At 45.7% G+C, this 27,693-nt stretch overlaps 1 protein-coding gene across 1 annotated transcript; it reads right to left on the bottom strand.

The window, feature by feature from the left end:
- Positions 1 to 7,935: 7,935 nt before the first annotated feature.
- LOC144103957 (uncharacterized) lies at positions 7,936 to 27,685 on the bottom strand. The gene is made up of 3 exons (XM_077636690.1): positions 27,032 to 27,685; positions 21,266 to 22,164; positions 7,936 to 13,856 (listed from the first exon to the last, which is right to left on the bottom strand). Exons 2-3 carry the CDS (start codon positions 22,136 to 22,138, stop codon positions 13,773 to 13,775), a joined length of 957 nt encoding a protein of 318 aa, XP_077492816.1. The 5' UTR covers positions 22,139 to 22,164; positions 27,032 to 27,685; the 3' UTR covers positions 7,936 to 13,772.
- Positions 27,686 to 27,693: the final 8 nt, after the last annotated feature.

The following is a 27,693-nucleotide window of genomic DNA, read 5'->3' as shown; positions in this document are numbered from 1 at the left end:
TGTGGCATTCTTTCTCTTGATGCAGATCACCTTGGCCGCCAAGCCAAGGCAAGCCAAGCTACTAGTAAAACCGAAACTACAACGACTTCAGTTCTACTAGGGCCTGTCATTAACGGCTACCGCCGTAAAAAATATACCCAAGAGGATTCAGGTATAGTCTATGGTAATTCTGAAGGTAATATACTAGTGGACTGGGCTAGTTGATACTGCAACATAGTAAGGGTTACATAGATGGAGAGGGCCAAGGTCCCGTGTTTCTGATGTCGTGGTTTTCTTGATTCCCGTTGCTGAAAATACAATCTAACGTATTTCGCTGAAATGACGTAGTAACCATGCAGATATTGATGCCTACAAGGTTAGCATACCTAGGTATTAGGGCTCACGGATAACGAAAGTAAGGTGAACGTGACCAAAGTAGAAGTCAGGAAAAAATTGTTGAAAAATTTTGAGCTTGAAAGCGGGTAAATAAGATAAGGTTGCATTTTAGGAATCAAATTAAGTGTAATAAACGTAAAACAGGAGTTAGTTTTATTGTAGTAATTGTTCAGGTAAAGAAAACTGTTAACATTACAAATGAGTATAAAAAATCATCGGGCTGGAGACGCCAAATACCACTCAGTTTCAAAGGACACGCTCTTATCATTCATCCATCCAGGACCGCTAGGTATGTTTACACCATCCGAATCACGCCTCTCAAAGGGTCAGCGAAGCTCGACACCAACCAAACACATCAGCTACATGTTTTCCCAGAAACACAAATGCCGCCTCATGGCACGAAGCCCTGCGCAAACACGCATTCGCATTCCCTGCAGACGCTTATGGAAAGTCCGCGTCCAACGAACCTGTGTGCCCAGTGCCATCGGGGCTGCCTTTCCCGGAAACGTACAGCAGCCTTACTGGAAGGTCGGACGCAATTTGCGAGGAAAAGTATTTCCAAATGCCATCGCGAGTCAACTTTCGTCCCCGAAAGCTAGGCGCCCTTTTGTTCCTACGACCCCCGAGTGGTATTTCCATGTAACCGCGAGCTCTGCTTGCCCGCTCCTTTGAGCACAACTTTTTTTCTCTTTTTTCAAAGATCACTGCTTCGACTGGCATTAGTAAGGGCCTCTCTCTCTCTCTCTCTCTCTCTCTCTCTCTCTCTCTCTCTCTCTCTCTCTCTCTCTCTCTCTCACACACACACACACACACACACACACACACACACACACACACGCACGCACGCACGCACGCACACACACGCGCACGCGCACGCCGCGGTGACTCAGTGGTTATGGGGCCCAGCAGCTGACCTGAAAGACGCGGGTTCGATCCCGTCCACGGCTGTTGCATTTCGATGGAGGTGAAATGCTAGAGTACCGCGTGTTGTGCGATGTTAGTGCACGTTAAAGAACCTCAGGTTGTAGAAATTATCTGGATCTATCCACTACTGCGTTCTTCACGGGCCTGAGCTCGATGGATTCTTGAAACAGCGGTCGCATTTTTTTGGCGGTGAGATGAGAAATCGCATGTGTACTTAAAATAGATGCACGGTAGAAAGAGTCAGATGTTCGAAATTAGTTGGAGTCATTCACAAACGTACGTCTCGTGACCTGCAGCGTTGTTTGAAAGCGTGAAAATCATTCAATCACTCAAAGGGACCCTAAAATTATCATTACTCACGAGTGACCCGATGCTTTGCGACTTTGGCGATGATATACAACTTGACAGGATGTCCAAAATATTGCTCAAGTTAAGCCAAAGCACTTTTTATTTTCTTCATTTTTAATATTATCTGTGTACTATTCCGTAAATATTTAATCCTTGTGGGCTACTTGTGAACCGCCTAGTTCAAAACCAAATAAAATTTCGGATAAATGTTTTTAACCAATATTTCGTCACTAGTGGCCCCTACATTGCATAAATGTAAAAATAAGATCAGGTTGATTTATTTGGAAGGTTTTGATCACTACGTAATGAAATTATCAGACAAAGATAATTTCATTGCATATAAGAACCACAAAACTTCCCACAAATACTCAACTGCATGAAGCAAAATCCTTACCAAAAACGCAGTTGCTTCATCACATTTTTGTTGCCCTTTGTAAATAGTGTATATATGACCACTCTATATGTCCTTTCTTGCTGTCCCCTCACCTCTTTGATTTCATTTCTGCATTCTGCCTGCTATCCTTATTTCCGCTGCCCCAGCTTAGGTGCCGCCGCCACAGTGATGGCAAATGCCGGGGTTAGGAAAAATCCTTTAACTTGCATTTTTATTATTATCTTTAATAAACACTTACTACTACTTAATCACATCAGCATAGGACCCAAGGTATTTTAGGCTGTTTTTCCAATGTGCACCGCTTTTATAGTAAATGATTTTTCGCCAGGCCTACCATTTTTACTTAGCTTTGACAAACTTTCTGGAAAAAGGTGCTCCTGTAATAATGTCACCAAGTGGTATTCGTGCACCTTTGTACGCATAAATGAAAACTATCCGCACATTTACAAACTCTATCATCGTGACGTGCCGAGCATCGCAAAAGTTAGGTTTAGGTTTAGGTTTATGGGGGTTTAACGTCCCAAAGCGACTCAGGCTATGAGAGACGCCGTAGTGAAGGGCTCCGGAGATTTCGACCACCTGGGGTTCTTTAACGTGCACTGACATCGCACAGTACACGGGCCTCTAGAATTTCGCCTCCATCGAAATTCGACCGCCTTGGCCGGGATCGAGCCCGCGTCTTTCGGGCCAGCAGCCCAGCGCCGTAACCACTCTGCCACCGCGGCGGCACAAAAGTTAATATCCCTGATTGAAGATATTGCAGAAAGCCCCGAACATTGCTGAAGCTCTCTTGTTAAGAAGCTCATGAGACTGAAGCTACGAGGAGAAGAGGGCTTTACTGCGCCACCAGCTCTTCGGGAAGCTAATCCAGCAGGACATGAGGACACTTATCTAACCGTGTTTTCTTGACGTAAACCGGATTACACATCGCTCATTACGCAGCCTCGACGACGTTATGCAAAAAGCACTTAGCGATGGGGTGCTGTAACGGGCCTCAGCTGTCCACAACCGCTACGACGAAGTCTTCTGCAGGCCGTTACCCCCTCCCTGCATGAGGGTAAAAAAAGCCACCCCATTAGCTTTTGACGCGACGCTGACTACGCCAGCCGCTCAACGTTCAGTCGCTGACCTTTATCGCGCTGGCGTAACGCTTCCAGCCTCATTCGCTACGCGATGTGTCTGAAGGAGAGGATGCTGTCTAACGGTGCGGAAACTCGAGGTGATAACGTCGCGGCCCGCTCGTCAAGACCGATACGCCTCGCACTCATGTACGAGCCTCGATATTCGGGTCGATGTTCGCAGAGCTTCGAACTCCTGGCCAGCTCAACATGTAGGTCGTAACGCGCGGCAGCCCGGAATTTCAGGACCTAGTCGAAAAACGCGACAGACAAGTTTCTGTCCGCGCAACAGATTTTCTGCAATGTTTCTGACCGAGAGCTTGTAGGAAAACCAGAAAATTTTGTAATAGCAACAGAATTTTATGACGTTGCGACCAGAAATTACTATGACTGCAGAAAAGAACTACAGAAAAAAAAGTTCAGTGTTACAGAAAACGAAAAAAAAACAAATATTTTGTCATACTTTTGGCACAGTTCTGTCGTTTTTTTTTTTCTTAGACTGGTAATGACTTCACCGCACCGTTAATTGGTTACGTAAAGGGCTGTTGTTATGAAAGCCATCTTTTCTGTTTTTGTATTTTTCTTGCTGTTTTATCAGCCGTAATTCTCTTTATGATGAATCTAGACTTTATTTCCTTTTTCTTCTACTTATTTCACCAGTCCTCCAAACGCCTTTTTTTTCTTTCCCTGTAATCTAAATTTTAATATTTCAAATGTGGTATTTTTACCATTTTTAACTTTCAATTTATTTCAGAAACAACATTTTTATTTAAACTTATAAGCTTTTAATCTTATATATCTTGTTTTAGACATGCTCATTAATTTCTTTTATTTTAAAGGTCTTCGTTAAGGGAGATAGCTTTTCAGGCGTTAGGCCTTCTATTCTAAAAAGAAAAATGCTGGGGGTGAACTTTGCTGACCTGAAGTGCTTTGAGGCGAAAGCCTTTAGCGTGGTGTTGCTGCTAGTGTCGATGATGTGTGATGAAGATATTGATTAAAGACTACACAATTGTTTCTGAACCTTCAAATTTCTTTATTCGACTGAATCGAAATCAGCCGGGTCAAAGTCTGCTTCTAGGTCTGGCAACTATCATTTACCTTTCCATAGCTTATCTTATGTCCAAGCATGACTGGCGTCCACCCGCTCCTATCTTTTATGCTTTTTAAATTTCTTCTCTTACACTAGCATATGATCAGTTACGTATTTCTTTCGTGTATAAATACACGACGTCATCTATTTGATTGGCAGCTATAGTGCGACACTTTTCTGCAAACATCTCCGCTGGCGGCTCATGAGCCTATAATAGCTTTAGCCTCAATACAATTGATTGGATTGCAGCATCTTCCCTAGACCTATAGCCTATACCCTAAGAATGGCTTAGCATGTGCAAACGAGTTTGTGAACGAGGCTGTTTTGTTGGAGAAAGAATCTTTGGCCGCAGTTCATTTCCAGAACTTTGAAAGTTGCCAGTTGCGACCAGTGACAGCTCTCTACGAATGTTTTACTAAGCCACATGACCCAGTTTAGTCTGTTTTTTTATTTACTACATCCTCCCCTCACGGCACGGTTCAAGTGTCCACTTATACTGTGAACATTAACGCTCTCCTCTTTTCCTCTTGCTTCACTCTCTCCCTCTTTTAACACGCAACTTCCAGAAGTGTTGGCAGGGGGCTGTGCAAATGTGCTCGATCCTGATTTATTCACTCAGAATCCTTCCAAGATTGCTGGATCTCGGGCTGATTTTTCCAAAGTGACAGCTAAAATCATTTGGACCTTAAACATCCCACAAACCGAAGCGCCCAACGAAGCTCCTTATTTCTAAGTTGACGGCACTATTACGCAACAAGCACTCTCTCCTTTATCTACCTCTCACCTTCGATATACTTCTCCCCTACGTGGAACATGGTGCGCTCAAAGCGTTGGAATTGTCGAAGCTGCCTCCAGAGCAACTTTTTCTATGCGTGACGCAACTGAGAAGCACTTCGACATACTTCGAGGCAACGCATGAAAGACGAGGTAAGCAGGTTTGCCTCAATCGCAGAACCTTAGCTCATGCCTCTCTGATGTTACATAGATTTTCACAGCTCTGGTTATGTCAGCACCTTTTTGAGCTACAGTCATGAAAAGTTAGCTTTCCGAAATGAATTTATTCGTTTCTGTTGGGATTATATACAATACCTTTGGTGTCAGAATCGTGTTCTGACCGACAGCAGAGAAAGCCCCAGCTCAAGCTATCATCATCATCAGCCTGACTACGCCCACTGCAGGGAAAAGGCCTCCCCCATATCTCTCCAATTAGACCTGTCCTTTGCCAGCTGCGCCCACCGTATGTCCGCAAACTTCTTAATCTCATCCGCCCAACTAACTTTCTGCCGTCCCCTGCTACGCTCGCCTTCTCTTTCAATCCTGCGTTACCCTTAAGGACCAGCGGTTATCTTGCCTTCGCATCACATTCCCTTCCTAAGCCTATTTCCTCCTATTAATTTCGACTAAGATGTCGCTAACCCGCGTTCCCTCACCCACTCTGCCCACTTCCAGTCTCTTAACGTTGCACTCAACATTTTTCTTTCCAGAGCTCGCTGCGCTGTCGTTAATTTGAGCTGAATCCTTTCGTTAGCCTCCACGTTTCTTCCCCATAGGTAGGTACTGGTAATTTGTTGTTATAGTTTGGTTTGTTTTATGGTTCTTTAACGTCTCAAAGCGACTCGGGCTATGAGGGACGCCGTAGTGAAGGGCTCCGGAAATTTCGATCCACCTGGGGTTCTTTAACGCGCACTGACATTGCGCAATAAACGTGCCTCTAGAATTTCACTTCCATCGAAATGCAACTACGCGGCCGAGATTGTACGCGCGTATTTTGGGTCAGCAGCCGAGCGCCAAAACCACTGAGCCACCGCGGCGGCTAAATTTTTGTTATAGCTCCTGTAAACTGGACCAAATTTTCATATCGTAGTCTACGTTGTAGTCTTTTATTAAAGTCACTTTAAGCTAACTTAATTTTCTTCATCCTAATGCTAACTTGTGCCATGCGTATGACATTCCACGTTAAGGGTTTCAAACCTCGGAGAGACCTATCAGAGAATTTTGGCGAAACATTGTTTCCATAAAAATCCTGTTCTCATCACAAATTTTTTTTGAAGTTTTTAGTTGCGGCCTAGAGAAAGCCGCAAACACTAATTTCTACTGTCCGGCCCGCTTACCACACTGCTGCGAGAAAGTGAAATGACAAGCTAGTAAATAGACATCTAACCAAAAACATTTTTCGTAAAATACCTGCAGCATGCCCAAAGCATTGTTTTCAATGCAGCATTAGAATACTAACGCAAACAACGAAAGCTCATGAGGAACACTGGAATTACCGAAAGCGCAGTACCAACATAAACACTAGCTGAGCTCCATACTCGAATTTTTTTTGCATTTGTTAGTGCTCGTTAACAGGAGTGGTCTGTGTAAGGATTGGCTCTGATAATACCGCCACCTACTCTCTGCTTTCGCAAGACTCATTGGAACGACAACATTAAGAACATAAGTCCGCAATTTTCAATGGTCACAAAGAATGTGACACCTGTTGCAATGCACCATGCCTATTCTTACACATAAGACATAAGTCACCCTGTGTTTCTCTTCCATTGTGCGTGCTGATATGCCTTCGTGGGAAGTACTGTCATAGACATTGTTCAGCCAGAATACAAGCATCAAGAGTATTGTTGACCCTATGTATTGAGACTTTGCTGCAGACATCTTTATCCCCCTCTTCTTACGCTCACTGTCCGCATATGTCGCAAGCCTGCTGACAAATTGAAAATGACTATGGTGGAAACGCATGGGTTCGGTAGATACTTATTTCCAGGCTGCTGTGCAGCGCGAAGCAGGACCCGCGACACGCACTCGAAATACCTGCAAACTCTTATTTGCCTCTAAGACACGTGCGCTACTCGCCCTGAGCAGTAAATCCAGAAGACATGCAAGGCTTCTATTTTTTCGAGCCTGCTTTGCGGTGGACCATCTCATGGTATTTTAGGGCATAACGCTGCCATGATGAACACAATTCAGGTCAATACAAAGCATTTTCCTAATAAAACGTTCCGTATGTTAAGTCCTATAATGCTATATGTTCTTTGTATGGATGATATTTAGTTCATACGGAACATACGGATTTGATATAGGCGATGTAAACAGCGCGCTTGGAAGCATATGGACTCCATATGACGTCATGCATTCCTTATCGAAATCATATGAAAACTTAGTATACGGGATCTATATGAGTGTAGCAACCGGCGCCGAGACAAGGACGAAGTCGATATGAAAATTATATGGAAAGCATATAGATTTTCATTTAGTCTGACATATCGTATAGAATCTATATTTCCATAATTCTATAAGAGCAGTTTATATGGAACAATTCAGTACAAATCCTACCACTGCACAGTTTCCGGTCGTTCCTACCAAACTGCCTTCCTCGCGACTACAGAAAACGCTATAGGTGAGACAGAAACCAATCTGTCGGAAAGCCAGCAGTCATTAAGTGCTACCAAATTAACTCTCGTTACACCACAATATTTGTTCGTCTTGTGGCGACTATAAAATCCCCGATAGCAGCGAGTACAACTCTGTCAATGTAAGCGCCGCAACACACCTGCAGCTTCTGTCGCTGACGGTTGCGGCAAGAATTTCTAACATTACTGCTGGATGTCCAATATCTATGTCGCGCATGGGAGCTCCCACTTCGTCATTTGACACTGGGAGCTGCAGAGAATGTGCTTTGACACGATTTTAACGCGCGTGTGAGTTTTTTATTGAAAATAATTCCTCGATTTATGTACAGATGGTTCGGCAGGTGGCACACATCTACGGGCACCCTTCAGGCGCGCTTTTCCACCAAGCGCGGTGCCACTGAAAACTCTTCACAGGTGGGGTTTGACGGGTACACAGAGATGACACGATAACATACAGGCACGGTGTCTCAGGGCAAATCAGCCACTTCTTTGTATTTTTTTCTTATCTACACTCTAAAGCAGAGTAGTACAATTCTATGGAATAGTCATAGTGGTAGGAGGATTTGCGGAGTGATAACTAGGAGAAAACTGCAGCTTTCGCCAGCGGTGTTTTGGCCAATAGGATTTGAGACCAGTGTTTCCATCAATGCCACTTCAGCACTGACTACATTGTTAATGTCATTTTAAACTTTTCCTCCCTGATGCCATTTTCTAAGGCAATCTCTTGGTACTACGCAATAAGTCGCTGAGAAAGTGATGACTCCGCATTCCTCTATCCACCAGTAAAAAAAAATTAAGAAAGCAATACTGGCGTTCTACACAGGCAAATGATCCAGAACAGCTAGAGGGTTTAGCCGCCTGTCTACCAAAGGTGAAAGATAGGGAGAAACACGTATTCACACAACTTCTCATTTAATCGAGAAGAGGCAAAAGATTGTGGTTCCGTGAACACACCTTGGTGGAATTTACAATCTCCTGTGTCTTATCGCGAAACGTCGAGAGAAAGAGAGAGAGAGATAAAGATTCTTGGCCTCAAAGACAGAGGCGCAAAGATGCAAAGACGAGCACACGTATATCACACCGTCCTCGGATGAGTCCTCGACAAGAGATAAAAGGAGAGATAGGAGAAGATAAAGACAGCCAAAGGGGATTGGAATAGTCCAAGCTGTACAAGTTTAAGGAGTGGGCTTTGGCCGGGTTTACAGCGTGGTTCAGGGTCGACTTACAGGAGCAAGATTAAGGCAGTCTTCTCTGAGGTGGCTTTAACTACTTCGGCCAGCCTAAGCCTTTTAATTATCAATTTTTGGTCACATAGAGAATGAAGAGAATGGAGAATGCCACTCGTGGTTTAACAGCTGTGTCTTAATGTTTTAAAATGGCTAATTTCTCTGCAATTAAGGTTTTTTAGCACCACATTTCAATTCTTTTAATTAGTCATACCTCAAGAAAACTTGTAAACCAGTCTCAAAGAGCTTCTTCAAAGATGTCAAGCTCAAGTTTAGTGAATCTTTTCTCTAACAAATTTGCTACGAATTTAAATTTTTACGAGATTTCTAGATGTTTAGCTTTCTTAGGTGGTTGAACATTCGAATAACAAACATTAAATAAATTTTGGGGTGCAGTATAAGAATGAGCTCTGAAAATATTGTTGACAGGTAGCCATATTTGGTTTGATTGCATTTGAATGTACGAATGTTCACGCTCATTTTTTCCGAAACTACAAAACTGCCCTCGATGCCCGTGAAAGTGAACCGTGAGCACTGGCTGTAGCAACCGGCTTTTCTTATCTGCGGTTATCTCAAGCCGAAGTCGCAAACAGAGGCGCTAACGAACTCACTCACGCATGAACGCATGCACACCTAAGAAAAATTGTTGAGCTTATCGATATGAAAAATGCACACAGTTTTCTCTCTCTTACACTGACCATCAGGACATCATGGGCATTATGTTCGCCCTCGTGGGTTTTCTTGTCTCGTCAAACGAACCTTAGCACACTTTTCAAGGCCCGTGAGCTCTACACGACAGCAGAGCAACAGCTAACATGCCTTTGACAAACGCTACACAACACCACGTCCACGTAACTGACAAACAGCACAAAGACATAAGCACTAACGCCACTGCAATCTTGAGGCAGATGCCTTCGGTGTATGCACACGGCACACCCTCAGTAAGCGATGGGCAGAAAACAAAGCAAAGCAAAGGGATAATTTATAAGACATTTTCTCGCCTACATATCGTCTTCTTTGGTCGAATTACTTCGCAACAACAATTTCACTACTTACTGAATCGTTCGCTCTGTAATTGTTCCTAATTTATCCTAAACTAATTGTAAAGCACCAGTGTGAGAAGAAAGCACACATTTTGTCGCTCCGTGCTTCACATCTCTCATTACTTCAGCATGCCGTTTCTTACCACCCATGTGCACAGATAACGCATTGCGGTAGCTATTTGCCTACACTCTGTACCAGATCATAAAAAAAATTTCGCCTATGATCACACCGCATCTATGCGATTATAACGTGTGAGGCAGAAGCCTCGCTTTCGTGATTCAGCATACGAATTACTATCATATTACCTGCAATAATCGTGAGCACGCGAGTACAATCCCTGATGTCCGAAGATGAAACCTTATCTACAGGCCTCCTTAATCTCTATGGTAACAGTAAGGGAAACACTTTGAGTTCAGAGAGATAGTGATTGCGCCTCTGCCCGTGCTTACAGAGGATTGCACGATATACACACTGCACGTATTTACAATATTACCTTCGCATGACAGATTACGCCTGCGAAAGAGGCTGTTACTGTGGCTAACTAGTCAACTACTGTTTTCTCACTTTGGTCACTACGGTGAAGGCTGGGCACATGCATTGAAATTACGATCTGTACGATCTATATATGTCGGTTTAAACATTTTAACGGCGTAAAATTGATAGATTGGTGTTTTTACAATGGGTTATCCGGAAATTCAGTTTTCCTTGGGTCAGGAAAGTGTGTTAGCCGTGGTGAGGAAACGTGCACTGCAGGCATAGAAATGAATTCCTGCAGTAAACGTGGTATATTTTATTTTCTTTTTCTCAACTAGCTTAGTTTTGGGTTAGTGACTGAAACCAGGATTATTTCAGGAGCCCTCAACAAACAACCTCTATTTTCGCTTCTTCTTAAACAATTAAGTTTACGACACATAAATTTACACTTTTCACAAAAAAATATTCTCCAGACGTTTCTCTACTACTAAATTAGGAGGCATAGTAGCGCCCCGAAAGTGATTCAATGAATCAGGTGTCGCTCTTCCTACTTAACTTGAAAGTTTAAATAACATTTCTTCACAGGTGACATAACTGTAACTTTATCCAGGAAGACTTGACCATGCCTCAGTTAACGCACCGTATCGTGCAGTTGAAATGCAGCATCGTAATATTTACATGATTTGCACGTCGAAAATAAAAGCTACGCCTAACATGCGGCCCCTTTCAGTAATTGCAGGACAAGAGACACACGCTTTTTTGTGTTTGTTGTTAAATGCTACGTCACAACCATTTCTGCTCTAGTGTTTTTTTCTTTTACTATCATTTCGCTTGCCTACTTTAATGAGGTAAGAAATGCTAAGCGCAAACTGAACTGAGGACTCTATGAATTCAACAACTCATTTCTTTCATTATTCCAGAAACGGTTTGCAAACCAGCCAAAGGAGAAACCGTTAGCAGTATTACACTGCAGTTTAGCCTGTCTTATAGATATCTTATCTTCGGAGTGCAAGTGGCACATTTGATTACCTGGTACACAAAGGGGGAGTTTATCTACAAGCACCAAATCTCGCGTTTTTTTTTTTAGAGGGCGCGACTGGTTTTCGACATCAGAGCCAACTCGGACGCCCATAAAACTCGTTTGCAAGGCAGAAATATTTCTATCAAATGAACGGTCGAATACAATAGCTCGTTCAGACGCAGCAAAACGTTCGTCACTGGCCGGTGGCGCTGTAGGCTATAGTTAATCACCAGCACAATGTTTCGTCAATTTCGGTCATGATTCGGTGGCAAGCGCGCTAACTCACAAAATTATTCATCGTCCTATACTGAGGGGGCATACACAAAGCCCTCAAAAAGTGATCCAACTGCTTCGTCACCTAAATTTCAGCAGTCTTTTTTATTTTCTTTGAGCGTGATTGCGACCTTTTTGTCACTTTTCTCGGTTTATAAAAATAAGCTTCTTATGACAAGGGCTTAGGTAGTAAAGGTTAATGTTTCTTTTTTTTTCGCAACAAACACAGCGAGCTGAGCACTTCTAAGAGAGCTTCTCAAGAGGTACTCCGCGTCCTAAGATGCTTCGAAAATGCGGCGGGGGACTTTGATAATCACAGGAGAGCCGACAAGCGAACTTTAAGCATACTCGTTCATAGTTGTCTATTGAGGAACGTTCTGGGGATGATAACGCATGCAATTCTTCCACGTTCTGCAGTCTATGCCGTAGACAAAAATAGGTGCACTAAGGGTTAGAGTTTAAAGTTCCACATTTTATGCGCAGTCTCTGAGCGCCGCTCACACTTGCACAACAGGGTGCAAGCAATAAGATCACAGTACCCAGGTACAGAAGAAAATTTACATTTTCGGCAAAATTCGGCACTAGTAAAACATCAGATCAATGGAACCTTCCAGGGTGGGCATACCCGTCTAAATATAGTCGCGTATGACGACTTAGCGCACTGCCAGGTCAGTGGGATCAGCACTCATCAACCGTCTGCCCGACATTTTGTATCAACATTTCCAGAATTGAATGGGCTTTTATAACCAATTTTTCTGGCGCAGAACAAGTAAGGACCGTGAGATACATTAGTGTCACTAACACTTTTAGGCCCTTCGAATGGTGGCGCCATCTTTGGGCTGGAAATATAGGCGTCTCCACGCGCGTTCCGCATTTTTCACGGTGCTAATGTCCACTTCGAGATATTACATTACGGCTCTTACGCATATACAGTCACTGTAAATCAACCCCAGTGGTAAGTTTTATTATCGCTACCACAACAAATCGAAACATAGAGGACTTCCTTTAATGCCACTAGGGTTCGCCTCAGCATTTTTCTCCACACGGTTCCATATCTGTACGACTTCACGAACTCGCCTACCACGGTCGCTCTTGCTCTCGGCAAGAACTCATTCCTTCTGAACATTTGCATCAGAAAAGGCGTTGTTTGTATTCAAGTTATCTGCTTCAGCAAACCTGATAGAACACTTAGCCCACTGCTTCGACGACCAAAGCGAAGGCGTCGTTTGTTCAATTCTTGCCATGAGTTCGGCGATAGATTTCTAATTTCTGATTTTTAAAAATTCAAGTTTCTTAAACAAGATTAGCGCAGCAAGAAGTTTGCAGCCTCTTCTGAGTGAACAAGCGGTGACAAACCTTAATCCGTAAGCCATGGCTTGCGCATCAAACGAGGCGATTGAAAAACCACTCAAGTCATTCTACCGGTGTTGCAGACACCGTACTTCGACATGCGTCCGAACATATCAAAGCCCTTAGAACCGGCGCCAAGCATAAGAAAACGAAGACCAAAGACCCTTGACTATCCAGCACTACAAAAAAGTTATTTTCACAGTATAATGACATTTCCATCACATAACATGCTGTTACTGGAACAACTAAAATATAGTTTACGTTGGTCGCTCAGCACTTTAGCGGCAAAGAAACTGACGTGCTAGTGCCGGTTTAAAACAAACGCACGCAGTTACAAACAGCAATGTATGTGATTGAGTGCGTATTTCTTCGCATCTCAGTTTTCACATTTTCCACCAATAAAGACGACAAAATCCGCATGAGCTGCAAGCTCGTCAAGGAAATCTTTCACGCTTTTAAAGCGTTCCCTTCTTCTGAGATGCGCATCATTCTTCCAAGCAACAACGTTCGGAATAGGAAACAATGCCGCTAACGGCGAATCATTTTGCAAGCGGCGTTACACCGAGGGTATTGAGTCCGGTTGCGGGACAGCACACATTTTGTCCGCTGCTTGTCTCGGTTCTAGACGGCTTGCTATGACGTGCTCTTCTCAGCGGCCGGCCATGTTTCGCAGCAGGACCGCAAGGTGTCGCCTCCAGATACTTGTGACGATGACGTTGGCGATCCGACTACTGTGCTTTCAGCTGATCCAGTTCCTCCGTTAGGGTATCGTCTGTGAAACGTCCGAACCTCGACCTTGTCGCTTTCCCGTGCTGCAATAACAACGAAAAAAACAAGCAGTTATTTTTCTGACATACTTTACATAAACGTCCTGATGCTGTTGATCATGAGCTTGCGTCAGAAACGAGCCGTTTACAAGAAAATACTCAAACCACAATTCTATCACCATGACACGAACGGCAATAGTAAACCAATAGTTCGGTTTTGCAGGCATGAAACAAGTGTAGGTATCATAAAAAATGGTAGCGCAAAGCAAACAAGGACGACATCCAAGAAACATACACCAGTTGACAAGAGCTGATCCTGTGGTGTACGTTTTTTGGATGTTGCCCCCTTTCCTTAACGCTGCCACTTTCTATGATGAATGACCGACTAGCCCAAACGAAGGTGTTAAAGTATAGGTACTTCAATAGTATGGTATCAAACAGTCATCAAGAAAAAATATTGAATCAAGCATAATAAATAATCAAACGACACGAATATGCTACCAAACATACAAAAACACTGTTCACCTGCAATACCGCGAAAAGCTTGTGTTATGCGACAAGGACACAGAGGGGCCATGAAATGTTTGATGTTTTTGACATCGTTAATCACTGAGTGGTAATTAATTAGTTTGTATTAATAGTAAGCCCTGCCTAATGAACGATGTCCACGCTCAAGTCGGAGCCAATGCTACGTTTCTCATTTTGTACGCTTGGCTGCTATAAATAGGCCGAGGCTGTTCAATACGTATTTAATTATACGTTCACGTGCTCCAAAGCCATTACCATTGCAACACGGCGCCGCAAGCACGAGGCACCCGCAACCGCTCGATAACATTTCTCGGTTGGAAAAAAAATTGCCCCTAATTTGGTGTTTCCCAGCCCTCGACCCATGAAGGAATCCAAAAAAATGACCAAGGTTTGCCCCTCCCACTAAATTTAGCAACTAATTTGAGCCGTTGTTTTATTGATAAATGTTCGAACTCAGCAAACAAAAAAAAGAAAGGCCAACATAGGTCACTACTTCCGTTATATGAGCCCGTGCCGCTTCGTGGTACAACCGACCATCATCGCCCATTTCCTTTCATAGCACGCGTCCCCGGGCACGCCACCGCGGAGTACTGGGGAAGGGAGGCTGACGAGCCACAATCAAGCCAAGACAAGACAAGCACGGCAGCTCAAACTCGAGGGGGCCTACATGGCTTCCTGCACGCCCAACGCGACGGAATATAAGGCTCAGTCACGGCACAAGCCCATTTCCCAAATGAGGGGCCCGAAGGCTCGCCGAAGCCTGGCACGCGCGGTATTGACGCTTTGGCGGGAACGACGACAAGATGGCAGCCTTTATGTTAGGCTTAGAGCAGAGCGGGAACCTTTGCGTGGCGGGCGCTGGTACAAAGAGTTGTCTGCCGCGCGCGGTGCTCATTTCCGTCATCCAAATGACCCGAAATAGTGTCCCGATGTTCCATTAGTCATCATTTAGAGCGCAGCCAACACAGGAACGGCGCATAATATGAGCAGCTGTTCACTGTTAGGCCTCCCTGTTCGCATTCGCATTACTCATTGGAAGCAACATACAGTTCTATTGATATATTTATAGAATATTATCTGCAGGGAAACAAAAGTTCAAAAGGAATTCCTGCTGAAAAAAGTTATATGATGCAATAACTTCATACAAGCCCCGTCATAAAAATCTCACATAATTTGAATTGATATTGTATGCAATCTGTACGACAAATGTATGATTTTGCAAAAATGACACCCGCCGCGGTGGCTCAGCGGCTAGGGCGCTCGGCTACTGGTCCGGAGTTCCCGGTTCGAACCCGACCGCGGAGGCTGCTTTCGATGGAGGCGAAATGCAAAGGCGCCCGTGTGCTGTGCAAAGTCAGTGCACGTTAAACATCCCCAGGCGGTCGAAATTATTCCGGAGCCCTCCACTACGGCACCTCTTTCTTCCTTTCTTCTTTCACTCCCTCCTTTATCACTTCTCTTGCGGTGTGGTTCAGGTGTCCAACGATATATGAGACAGATACTGCGCCATTTCCTTTCCCCAAAAATCCAATTTTCATTTTTTTTTCAAAATTAGATTTGTATGACAATTGTGTGATTACAGTACGAAATTTGTGTGACAAACGGGATGAGGTTATTGCATCATACAGCTTTCTTCATTAAAGATTTGCCTAAAGCCGAGAATAGTTTGAATTAAAACTTAACATGCAAAATTGGGAGCTAATTGCAAAAGCGTGAGCAAACAGCTCTTACAATGCAATCCAAGTATTTTTTTAGGCGTCCAGAAGCCCTGCGCGGAGTAGCTATGATTTGACGCAGGAGCGTAATGCCAGAGGATGTAATGAACGGTGTGATGTTGAATATTTTAGCTATCGCGAGTGATTAAGTTTCATTTCCAAGTTCAATTTTGCCCGACCCCTGAACTTAAACAATCACTGTAGAAAACTGAAACTCTTGTAGTTCTATTTGGAGAATAATATATGCAGTAAAACAAATTTTTGACGAAGGTTAAGCACCTTTCTTGAATAGATTTTGATTCTGCTCCAATGTAAAAATAAAAGAAAACCTTAGGAAAGAATTTTTAGGTCATAAGCTAATAGGTCATGATTCAAAGCCTAAGTCAGCATCCCTGCAAACCTCAACTTTTTCACGTAGTAGCTATGTGTTTCCCAAAATACACTGCCGGCAGAGACTTCAATAAAACAAGCGTTCTGTTGAATATTCAACCTCTCTGCAGTGATTAACTTCCGAGCTCTGCTGTGCACGAGAAACTAGTAACTACCCAATGGCTGCTTAAGACATGCAAGGGTCACGCAGAGAACAATGCCACGGGTTCTTTTCAACCTAACCTCGGCGCTATTCCTGATTCAAGCAACAGCGATGGTAGACGGGCTCGTAAACCTGTCTCTGGTGGCCTTGGACGCGCACGGAAACGGGTCGAACTGCCCCTGTTGCCTTCCACTAGCGGCCTTGACAATGTCGCGGCCACTGCTTCATGTCGAAACCCCTGCCACGTGGAACAACTCCGATGTTATTTGCTATTTTTAGAACCCGACGCGAGTCCAAAAGCGGCGACGCGATTCCACAGATAGACCCTCGAGTCACTCCGTCTATCGAACGAGCCTGCTGCGAAGACAGGAAATAGTGTCATTCGTCGCTCCGAAGAACGCGCTCGCCTTTTTTTAGCCATGCACAATGAACGACCACTTTAGAGACAGCACCCACAGCCCCCCCCCCCCCCCCCCTCCGCCCCACCTCCTATACAGGGGTGCCCTCACGTCGCCGTTCTGATCGAACTCGTCAAATCGCCAAAAGTGGTCTCTATTGTTTGTTTTTTCCTCACTTTCACTAAGAGTGTCTCGCCTAGCAAGAACAATTCGTCGCAGCAGGCGCAGTTCGAACCTCAATTCATCCTCTCTCTACACCCCCCCCCCCCCTCCCTACGTGTCTGCGCGATTCCTTCACTGACGTGAACAAAGGAACGCCATTAGGAGACGCCTCGGCTCGCGCTCCGCTTCTTCCAAATCGCTATCGCCTTTGTCATCTTCTTTGTGAATAGCGCGACGGAGCGCTTGAAATCAAAGCGTCTGCAGTGAAAGATCCAAACGAGAAAAGAAGCTCTTCAAGCGCTGTCACATAAGCAGAGTTATGATAGGCGCACGCAGATCAAAAGAGAAGGCAGAGGGTTGAAACAGGCAGAGAGAAGAGCGCGGAGGGGTGGAGATGGCGGTCTGGTGAGGTTATCAGCTTGACGTCGTGGTCTCGTCCAGACACCGCACAACTCCCTTGTTCGCCCTCCCGCGGTCGCCTGTCGCATTGTTCGTTGAAGAAAACTTGAAAGAAGGCGAAAGCGTCGAACTGAAGATGCAGGCAGATAACCTCAGCAACGCAGTGAGCGTCGCTCTTTTCTGAGGAGGGCAGGCGAATGTGTATGGCGCGCAACCGCTTTCTAAATATAGACTCTCCGCGTCGATATTTCGGAGCGCGAGGGAGTCAGAAGGGAACATTCGGGAAGGCGGGTAGGGGGTGCCAGAAGCGAAGGCTGTGTGGGTGGGTGTGGTGCCATTTTGGTTCGAAACTGGACGGCGTGTACGACAAGGCTGACGCATAAGGAAGCACGAAACAGATCGCCTCTCGTTAGAACATTCATCTTTCCACCCGAATGAACAAAGGAATAAGAAAACTACGCTCTCCACGCCGAGAGCACGGGCGTCAACTCTTCCCAGCTCTTTTTTTTTTCCTGCTTTTACCCCTGTTTCCCCATCCAAGGCTCCCTGTCTTCCCAATCTCCACGGCGGGCCACACTGGCCGAGCGCCGTCCATTGAACGCTTGCCGTCGTACGACTTCTTTTTTTTTCGGGGGGGGGGGGGGGGGTGGGGGGGGGGGGAAGGAACCGCTCGTATTCTCTGTCAGGGACGCGAACACGAGAGGGAGGATGAGAGTGGAAGCGAGAAAGCATGAATGGAGCCGCACGCTCATTGGTCGGCGCAGTGGTGACGCCGCCTCTGACGCACGATAGCCCTCGCTTCTGACGTCACCGGCGTCGGCTGCAGCAGCCGGCCATGACGGCGGCTGTAAAGATTTCTTTTTTTTTTTGTTCGTATCGGTCTCTTTCATAAAATCCCCCCCCCTCACCGTGCACCCCTTTTTTATACCCGAAACGCAATAACTGTGGGATTTTTTCGGGAAGTTTCTGCCCGCGTTCCAGTCGCCCACGCTTTTTTTAAAGGCTGCTGCTCTCTTCTACGTCTTGAAGGACGCAACTCTGGGAGGATTCTCTTGCGTACTGCGCCACCCCGCCGTCCACTTCGTGAGTCCCTGCGCCTTCATTGACAAGGTTTTTTTCTTTAGTTTACTTATTTGTCCCTAAATGGGCATTTCTTGGGAGGAAATTTGAGATGACGCAAACGTGGATGATTGCTTGTGCTCGTTTCGGCAGAGTCTGAAACTGAAGTCAGCGAACTTCCATTTTTTTCTAGTTCGCGTTCTGTGGCAAGTAAATTAGGAGCATGGGAATCAACGTTAATTATTAGATATGCTTTCGGCTCCAGAAAAAGGTCGTTGGTGTTGGACCGATTCCGGATGTGAGGTAAAAGAACAACCTCTCTTTTTTGTATTTTTCTGATCTCTTCAGTTATCACGCTGTAATTGATCTAAGATTTTTGTGTCTTTGTAATATCGCATGTTTTTTTAGCTTCTGTCTTTCCAATTATGGCTGTAGTGAGGTGTCCGTTTTGTAAGCTGTATTGCGGTGAAATAATGGGTTTTTTTATGTACATGGAAAGACTGCTGGAACGCAAACAAGCTATTTGACTACGAATTACATCGTAGGATTACGGATCACAGGCAGAGTAGGTAGGAGGGGCGAGGTAGTTAAAGAATAAATGCCGCAAAACCGCCTTAGCTTTTTCTCGTGACGTTAATAACAGTACTGTAGTTATTAGGGTGGCAAGAAGTCGTGTGAAACTTCTGCCTTTCCAAACCTAAGTAAGTATGCAGGTCACTGTAGACAACAAGCCAGAAAAATATGTGAGGGATAGACATCGCCCTCGAGGCCTGCATATTAGTATCTAATCTTCCATCTCCGCGAAAAATTGTGATGCACACCTAACCACTATGTATATGTTCGGTGTACTCTAGTATACGGCGTTAGCTGATCTGGCACAGTGTTAGAGACTTGACTGAAAACTTCCTTCAAGCCGCCCTTGCCAACGGTACCCTCTGAAGTTTGTTGTCATCCTGCACCCTGTGATTCTGATACTCCTAGTTTGGTGTCATAGTGTTTTATCGAAATGACACTGTGCGACGCTCTTTTTCTTGGTGCCTGCTGTGTCTTGTATTTAAGAAACTTTATTGGCATCTTTTTAGCGACGTCTATTGCACCAAGTCCCTGCTTAATAACCACCTGCTGATGACAGGCATGTCATGGAGACACCTTAAATGGCGAAATAACGAATGCTGCTTACGTTATCGGTTCCGATCGATTTGCTGTTGGCTTTGAAAGAGCAGTCAAGATAGGTATGCAAATTACCTTGTTTATCTCATTTTGCAGATGCTAGATACTTGGGACAGGCTTATTCGTAAGGCGCTTTTGTTAAGCATTCGTATCTTAGCTTTTTTTCATCTTCACACAAAAATTTCGTTCTTATTCAACACGAATTCAGAAAGGTCTTGATCGTTACTGTAGTAAAATAATATCAGTAAATGATCATGTGCCATTTGCTGCGTTAGATGTACTCTTTGCTGTACTCTAGGCAACCGTCTAAAACATACTCCTTTGGCCCGAAGACGCGGCCGCTTCTTGCTCTCGTTTTGCCTGTAAAGAGTACTCATCCACAAAGCGGCTCTTATTGAGGTGAAGCGAAAATAACAAACGCAAAGCCAAGCATATTGCATTGTTGGGTACGACGCTTATAAACAGTCTAAGAACTGGTATCGGCAATCAAAGCTGCATTTCTCGACACGCTGTCAGTAGTCGCTAAATTGGTAGAGCCCGCAAGTGGCATACAAAGTCCGTTGATGCGGTTCTCATTGCTGATAAATTTTCTCTTTTCTCCTGTTTACATGAGCCACTGCGTACTATCTAACTTGCTCCGCAGTTCGTTTCCTGCTATAAATAAATAATGTATCACTCTAATCATTTCTTCATTTCAAAGAATGCTGCCTCTTCTCGTATGAGGACGTTTGAGCACGCGCTGTCTCTCATTATTCGTTTCCCATTGTTCTGTGCGATCACGGAATAAACGTTGGCTGTGAGCAAGACTTACGGGATTCAAGCCCCGAAAAACAGTGGTGTAGAACTAAGTTTATTTTTGGACTAATTAGCAATAATAACAAAGCATTCCAACCTTGAGAAGTAAAAGCTACTCTGGAACATGACATCACAGGACGAAAGCTCGGTACGAATTTTTTTTAAGCCTTTACAGCATGAGAGTCGATTAGTGCGTTTCTTGTTTGTTCCTCTTAAGTACAAGCCGTTTTTACTAATAAGCCAAAATGTATGCTTACTTTGCCTGAGTGCCCATTAAAGAGGCGCTCTGGCGTCCTGGTATCTTCTTGCTGTAAGCCTACCGACTAATATACATGTATAACCGCCGTGTCTCGGCATTCCAGTTCTCTGCAGTCATCTAGTCCTTCGGGGTAGACAGATATTAATGCGAGCATTTGGTTTTCCAACAAACCTGCTACCTTAACTGCTGGTACAAAACTCATACGTAGTGTCGCATGAAGATGTAGTAAACTCCAACACGAAGAGTGAATAGTCAGTTATATATTTGGCGAAAACGGCAGTCGGTGTAGTAGTTTGTAAGTGGTCAGAGTAACAGGTTGTAAATATTTATCATGTCAACACTTACTCTTCGTTATTTGTTTTTAATTCGTGGAATAAATTGTGAATAACATCGCGTTCTTCACTTTGTAGCTCTAGCAAGAGTAAAGGCACACTCACCGCAGTGGCAGCTCCTGCATTGGCCTGCTTGGCTCCTCCGCGCCAAAACGTGGGCCGTCTGCTCTCAGCCGTCCCTACGGGCCGGAACATGGCGTACTCTTTTTGCCCTCCTTCCTCGCTGACCGGAACCGGAAGCGCTTCTGCAGCTGCCGCTGACGAGGATGAAGACTTCGGAGAAGCCGTAGACTGTGCCGCCGGAGACGACGACAGCGCCCCCTGCGCCGACGCAGATGCTCCCTTCCCGCGGGGCGCCGTGAGGACCGCCACGTTAGGCCTAGCCGTGGTGCTTGTTACCCGAGCGATGCCAGCAGCCGTGTACTTCTTGGCCGTCTCAGACCTCTTCTCGGCGTCCCTCGCCGCAGGAGCACCACTAGACTTTTTCGACAGATAGTTGGCGAGGAGGTCCTTGAAGACGGCGGCTTCCTGGATTTCTTGCTGTTCCAGTTGTTGCTGCTGTTGGGGCTGTCCCTGAGCCTCGTACCAGTCGTAGCCGAGGTTCGACGACGGTGGGAACTGGACTCCCCCAGCGCTGCTGCTAACGTCGTACTCGTCCGCGTAATCGTCGTACTGTGGGCCGACCGCTGGCACGACCATGGGTCCCGCTCCTCCGCCGTACGCGTCCGCACCTGTCCAGGGCGCCGGCAGGAACTGTCCCCAGTCGGGAGACGAAGCAGGGCCACCCAGGGGTACGTCGCCTCGTAGCAGCGCGTAGTAGTTGGGGTCAGAGTGTGGGTACCGGCCTTCAGGGTACGAGACGGCGTTTCGCTGGAGCCGACCATAGACGGGACTAGACGGGAAGGAGGAGACCCCTCCAGCTAGCGCGAGCAGGACGGTGCCGACCAGGGCCAAGATGGCGTCAGTAGACGGCAACATGGCGGCCCTACGATGGAGACCTGTCGCTGCGACAGGCGGAGAAAAAAACAAACAGTGTAAGCATGTTAACGTAGGCTGCCTCACGTCCCTGTTCTAACTTGTTTCAGAAGCTACGAGGCCTGGCTTGGGAGACGGGCTTTTGTTAATAACATAGTAGTGTAGCCCTATTTCTATGCCTTTTTGTGTTTTAGTAAATCACACGTGGAAAAAATAATTAAGATAAGCTCAGAGTACGAGCCAAAATCGTTTAAAACGGGAGTAAATGGCTCAAAAACAGCTACATGAGTGCAGAAGGCATGAAACCTTGCCACAAATCAATATTTTATGAAGAACACTTTTTAAACCTCAAGGACGGCAAGGAAAAAGTGGAAAGAAACACTCACAAATCACCCGAAAAAAGTACCGAAGAAATTTGTTATGTCTGGTCCGCTACAGTCGCTCGTGTGATTTATCATTTGTCTCCGAAGCACCCACCGGTGAAAGTACTCAGACAAGATGTCGACAAGCACGAGTATCCTTACTAGACATCAGATATGTGCTCAGTATTCAAGAAGACGCCTTAGATGACGTGCATGTTCCATTAAAATGTGTGCCCAGTGGGAACATGCGCACTTTGGTATTTCATGGCGTAAAAAATATTTGTGTTCTTTCTTTTACATTGTTTACAGTAACTTTAAACCGGACGTTCGACCCCTTCCGACTAAAATGAGCAAAGAGGGCCATAATGGCCTGCGCCAGGCAAGGGCGGATGCCCTGCACTGCCACTATGGCTCAAAGAAACACGTCTTCTATTTCGACATTGCAGGCCCATACCACTCAAGGGGGGAGAATGGTGCACGGCTGCAGTCATACACGAGGGAAAACAGGTGGACGGCCTCTCGTTCAGAGCGCCCAGCTCAACTCATGCGGAGGAGGTAGCGATCGCCCTCGAAGCCTCCCATCCCGACTCTATATTCATCCTCACGGACTCTCGCGGAGCCTGTCGTAACTTTGAGTTCGGGTGGATCACTCCACTTGCTCATCAAATTCTTCACCGCAGTACACGCGACTGCGATCCAACTCATCGCTCAATCATATGGATCCCCGGCCACCAAGGCATGCCAGGTAACGAAGCCGCCCATGAGGCAGCCCGCGCACTCACTTACCAAGCACCAGGCGTTCCTTGGGAGGACCTTAACCCAGACCACAGCCCTTTTCTTTCTTTTAAAGACACTACTGAGCACTATCGTGTCGAACACCGCCGCTACCCGGTTCCTATGAAGGGATTGGGTAAAGCAGGTGCACGAACTCTCCTTAGGCTCTTTACAAACACCCTGCTCTGCCTGACGATTCTCAAGCACTTTGGCTCCTCTTTTGACGGCCGCTGCTCATTCTGTGGGGAGGTGGCCGACACCTTTCGCATGGTTTGGGCATGCAGGCAAAATCCTTCTCTCCCCCATCACCCATTCCCCTACCCGAGAGGACTGGGAGGCGGATCTGCTCGGCTGCCAGGAACTATCGGCCCAACAGGCCCTGGCTCGGCGGACCTGCGCAGCTGTCAGGACCAACGGGGTCCCGGAATGAGGGACTCCGCCTTCTATTGTAAGGAGCGAGGCCCACTAGGGGCCTCTCCTCGAGCACCTCTCTGTACATATAGATGAATAAATGATTTTCACCTCCACCACCACCACCTTCCTCTGTTCCCATTTGAAGCACACAATAGTGAAACCATCTCAACTTAGCTAGTAGCCATCTGTACTGATGTTTCATATCTTTCGTATTTATTCTTGTACAATGATAGCTGCATGGTAGGCTGTCTAATAGGTAGGCTGCTTCTGCGTTGTCGTACGTCGTGACTAAAAACTCCAACGTTCACACCTGCCTGAAGGCAATGTTGCTCTGGTGAGAACAAGCCATAGAAAACATGTGGGACGAGGAGCAGCGCCCTCTATAGACTGTTCCGCCTGTAGTCACGCGATGCCAGTGAGGCTAGGAAATGTAACACCTGCCGAGGCGGGAGAAGGCACACGGTATACCTATTACTGACTTACTGGCATTTCTTGCCTCCCGTGATGGCGAAAGCTAGTCCCTTCTTTTATATATTGCAACGCCAACAGCTAGGCTACCTGAGATCATATCGGAGTAGTGTAACAAACGCCAGACAGTGGGCATTCGCAGCTCACGACCGTCCACTGTAGTTAGCGACGCAGCGACTTGAATGTGCAGTCTTTGTCAGAAGTGTACAGCCCTAAAAGATAGTTTATAAGCCTTGTAGTGGGGCTCTCTACAGAATCCACGCGATCCTCAGCTTTCCAGGGATGTGAACGAGGGTTCTCGCCATCGCTGAGAGGTCCAGAACGCTGACGATATAAAATCCACAATGCGCGACCCCTAAGCAAATCCCTAGAGCTGCATATTTCTGACACGCAATGCACGTTACTCGGGTTCACCATTGCCGAATCACAGGTGGTGCCACTGCAGGCGGCTGGTAAAGCTGCGACGTTTCTGCGGGCTTCAAAAGTTCATCTGTCATTCAACGTCCAGGCTTGTTCAACACAAAAATCTGAATTCACTAACCCCTTATTTCGCATGGACGAATGTATTCAAGGTTTCATTTTTTCCTCGAACTATAACAGTCTGGAATGACTCGTTCTCTTTGTATTTAGGCTTTGTAAATGCAAAGAGAATGCCTTCTTTGAGCGGGAAGTAGACAAGGACATGAAATCGGGCGATTTCATACAGTCTGGAACTGCGCTAACAACACTTCATAGTTAGAACAGAGGCTTGTTTTCTTTCTGTCTTCTTTTTCTCATCTCTTTCCTTCCTCCTTTCTTTAAGCCTGGACTAGTCAAATAACAATGGTTTCACATTTCCGCCAGTTCTTTAGCCGTATATCGTGAGAGCTTTTAAGCTGTATGATTAATGGTAATTTCTTAATATATTATGTGACTGCGTTTGAGTACGAAACCGCGCACACAACTATTCCAAGGTCCCTTACAATCCTTCACCTGTCGTCAGTAATCTAGCTAAAGCCTCCGTTGAGCATGATTCAAACACACAAAAAAACGTGTATATTTTTCGAGGCGTCGGGTGTTCATTGTCCTTTTCTTTCACAAGTAAAAGGCTCCCTATACCCTGCTATCATATAGCAAAGCCACTAAAGTTTAGCACGCGCTATCAAGCCTGCGCAAGGCGCCCGGCGCAGTTCACTGCACCGCCGCAATGAAGAGAAGGAGGTGATCGCAGAAGGGAGACATTGTTGCAGGTTGGTATTGAATGCGAGGAGCGCCTGGGACAAGCAACGGCATCGTCCGCTCTCGAACAAAAAGCCGCAAGGGGCCGCATAACAAAGAAATAGAGTTCGCGATGCCGCCGGCCCGCCGCAAAGTTCACGTCCTCGACGATCATTGGCCGGCAGCTCCAAGCGTCGCCAAGGCAACGGCCATCCCCGGATAACAGGGATTCCTGGGCGCACTCGGGGACGCCGGTAGCGAATTTTAAAGTCGCGCTCTCCCGACGAAAAGGTGTCATGTGTGCGCAAATTAAATGACTGCGCCGCGCAGTCCTATAATAAGAAAGCACGATGCCTCAGTGTTTCTCTCTGTAGTAGATTATTAGAGACCGGTAAACCCCTAAGTACGCTGCATTAAAGCATTCCCGGTTGTGGTCCTCGAGCCAATAGGGACGATTTTACGTAGCTTGTGGGTATGTGTGTGTGCAGCAAGCACTAAGCTTCTGATTATGTGTTTCGTAAGGCTTCCACAACTGAAAAGACAGGATACACGGTGACAAAATGAAAACAAAGCAATTATAAAACAGAATTCGTGTCCACGAGAAAAGCTTTCATAAGGTTGGTATTTCGCACTCAGTTGTTATTTTTGAGGACAACTTTAGCAAGGTTTCGTTTCTATTTGTGGGCGACAGACCACACGCTTCACATCAGAGCCAACACCCTATTCGACAAAACAAAATGTTTAATCTTATCAGAGCCAGGTTATGCGTATCCAGCCAGCCGGTTGCCGGATTTTACTTGCCAGTCATAAGTGACGTAAACAACAAAATTTATCTCAAATTTATCTCAACACATTCAAATCGAGAATGTTAATGAATTTTAGTCCTTAGAATGGGTACAAGCACTCTAGGGTTAGCTAGATTTCGTTCATAAAAAGAAGAAAAATATTTCAAGGGCGATACGTTAGTTCACACATCTGAATTAAAATATGTGAATAATTTATTACCACTATAGCTGTCCAGATTTCTCTAAATAATCAGCAATGACGGAGAAATCAGCTTACCGTAGTAATCTACAAAGCCGCTTTTCTAACTCTGGAGTTTTTAAAAGAAGCCTTAGAGCATGCCTCTATTAGTCTTTACACGGCTTCCACTTTTTTCTCTTCAAAAATTTTGTTTCGCCTGCATACCACTTGTCCCATATTTGGCATTCGAACGATGGGGCTTTAAAAGATTGCGGTATTACTATAATATGACCACATAACAGCAATGAATTCGTAAAACAACCACTTCACAGCCTCAGCCTAAGCCTGAAAATCAAGTTGGTTTGCATACACGCACGGAAATTAATTACGCTTACAGATTTAAACGGTTTAAAATAGCAGGCTTTAATAAAACAACCAATGCTTTCGCTGTGTTGCACAACCAACAAGAGCGCCTCGGACGAGAACCTGTTGCTTCAGCGGCGGTCTTGGTGCGAGCGTTGAGTGACACGGGCCGAAATATTAGGGATGATCATGCCTCAAAAACTTCAGTTAATCACACGAATACTAAGGAGAGGCACTCTATTTTTTTTCATCTGTCGCTCAAAAAAAGAGTTTTTGCATAATACATAAAGTTTCGGTAAGAAGAAAAGTTTTCCCCGGTAAATTTGTCGAGGTTCCAAGAAAGGCGGACACTCACCGGAACTAGTGCGTCGAAGATTAGCTGTTGACGACCACGAAGGAAAGCGTCGCTGTGAAGATACCGTACCACACCGCGCGAGAAGCCGCACACTGAGAGAAAACAACGAACGCTTCCCGGGATCCGCACAGGGGAGAGAACACAGCGCTTTGAGTGGCCGCCGCCCGCGCCGGCCACTTAAATACTACCCGGCGAAAATGTCACGCGCGCGGTGCAGCTCGGGAACGCTGTCCCGCATGAACGGGAAGGCGGCGTACGCGGCTGAACCGCTCCGTTTTTCCTCCTCCTCAATCCTGCGGCCGTCCTCCTCTCCCAACACACGCACACATGCGAACTGCCTCTTCCCATTTCATCCCCTACTTACTCCCGAAAGCCAACCTTCCCTATACTTCTCTCCTCCCAAACCCTTGTTCCCCAACAGTGACTCTTATTTCGCTTTCGTTACAGCCTCCTCTCGGCTACCATCTTTCTTGTCTTCACTTTCATCCTGATGTTCTTCCTCGTATAAGAACATGCTTATTCTGTTACTCCCGACAGCTATCCCTATTTCCCTCGCCTCATCCTGTTCTCCCAAAGAGCCCTCACTGCCTTCTCCTTAGCCCTTGCATTTCTACTCCCTCTCTCAGTGGCCGCCGCGCCGATTCCGTGCACTGCAATACTCT

Source organism: Amblyomma americanum, chromosome 9, assembly GCF_052857255.1.
Source record: "Amblyomma americanum isolate KBUSLIRL-KWMA chromosome 9, ASM5285725v1, whole genome shotgun sequence".
NCBI classification, from domain to species: domain Eukaryota; kingdom Metazoa; phylum Arthropoda; class Arachnida; order Ixodida; family Ixodidae; genus Amblyomma; species Amblyomma americanum.
Note: the sequence above shows the minus strand (reverse complement) of the source record. Positions and strands in the feature narration are given on the sequence as shown.

Bases quoted from the DNA above. Each gene is read 5' to 3' on its own strand.
- LOC144103957 (XM_077636690.1), bottom strand. From the start codon at position 22,138: ATGTTGCCGTCTACTGACGCCATCTTGGCCCTGGTCGGCACCGTCCTG. The intron at 13,857-21,265 runs GTGAGTGTGCCT...TTGTTATTGCAG, and splicing joins ATGCAGGAGCTGCCACTGCG to CACGGGAAAGCGACAAGGTC.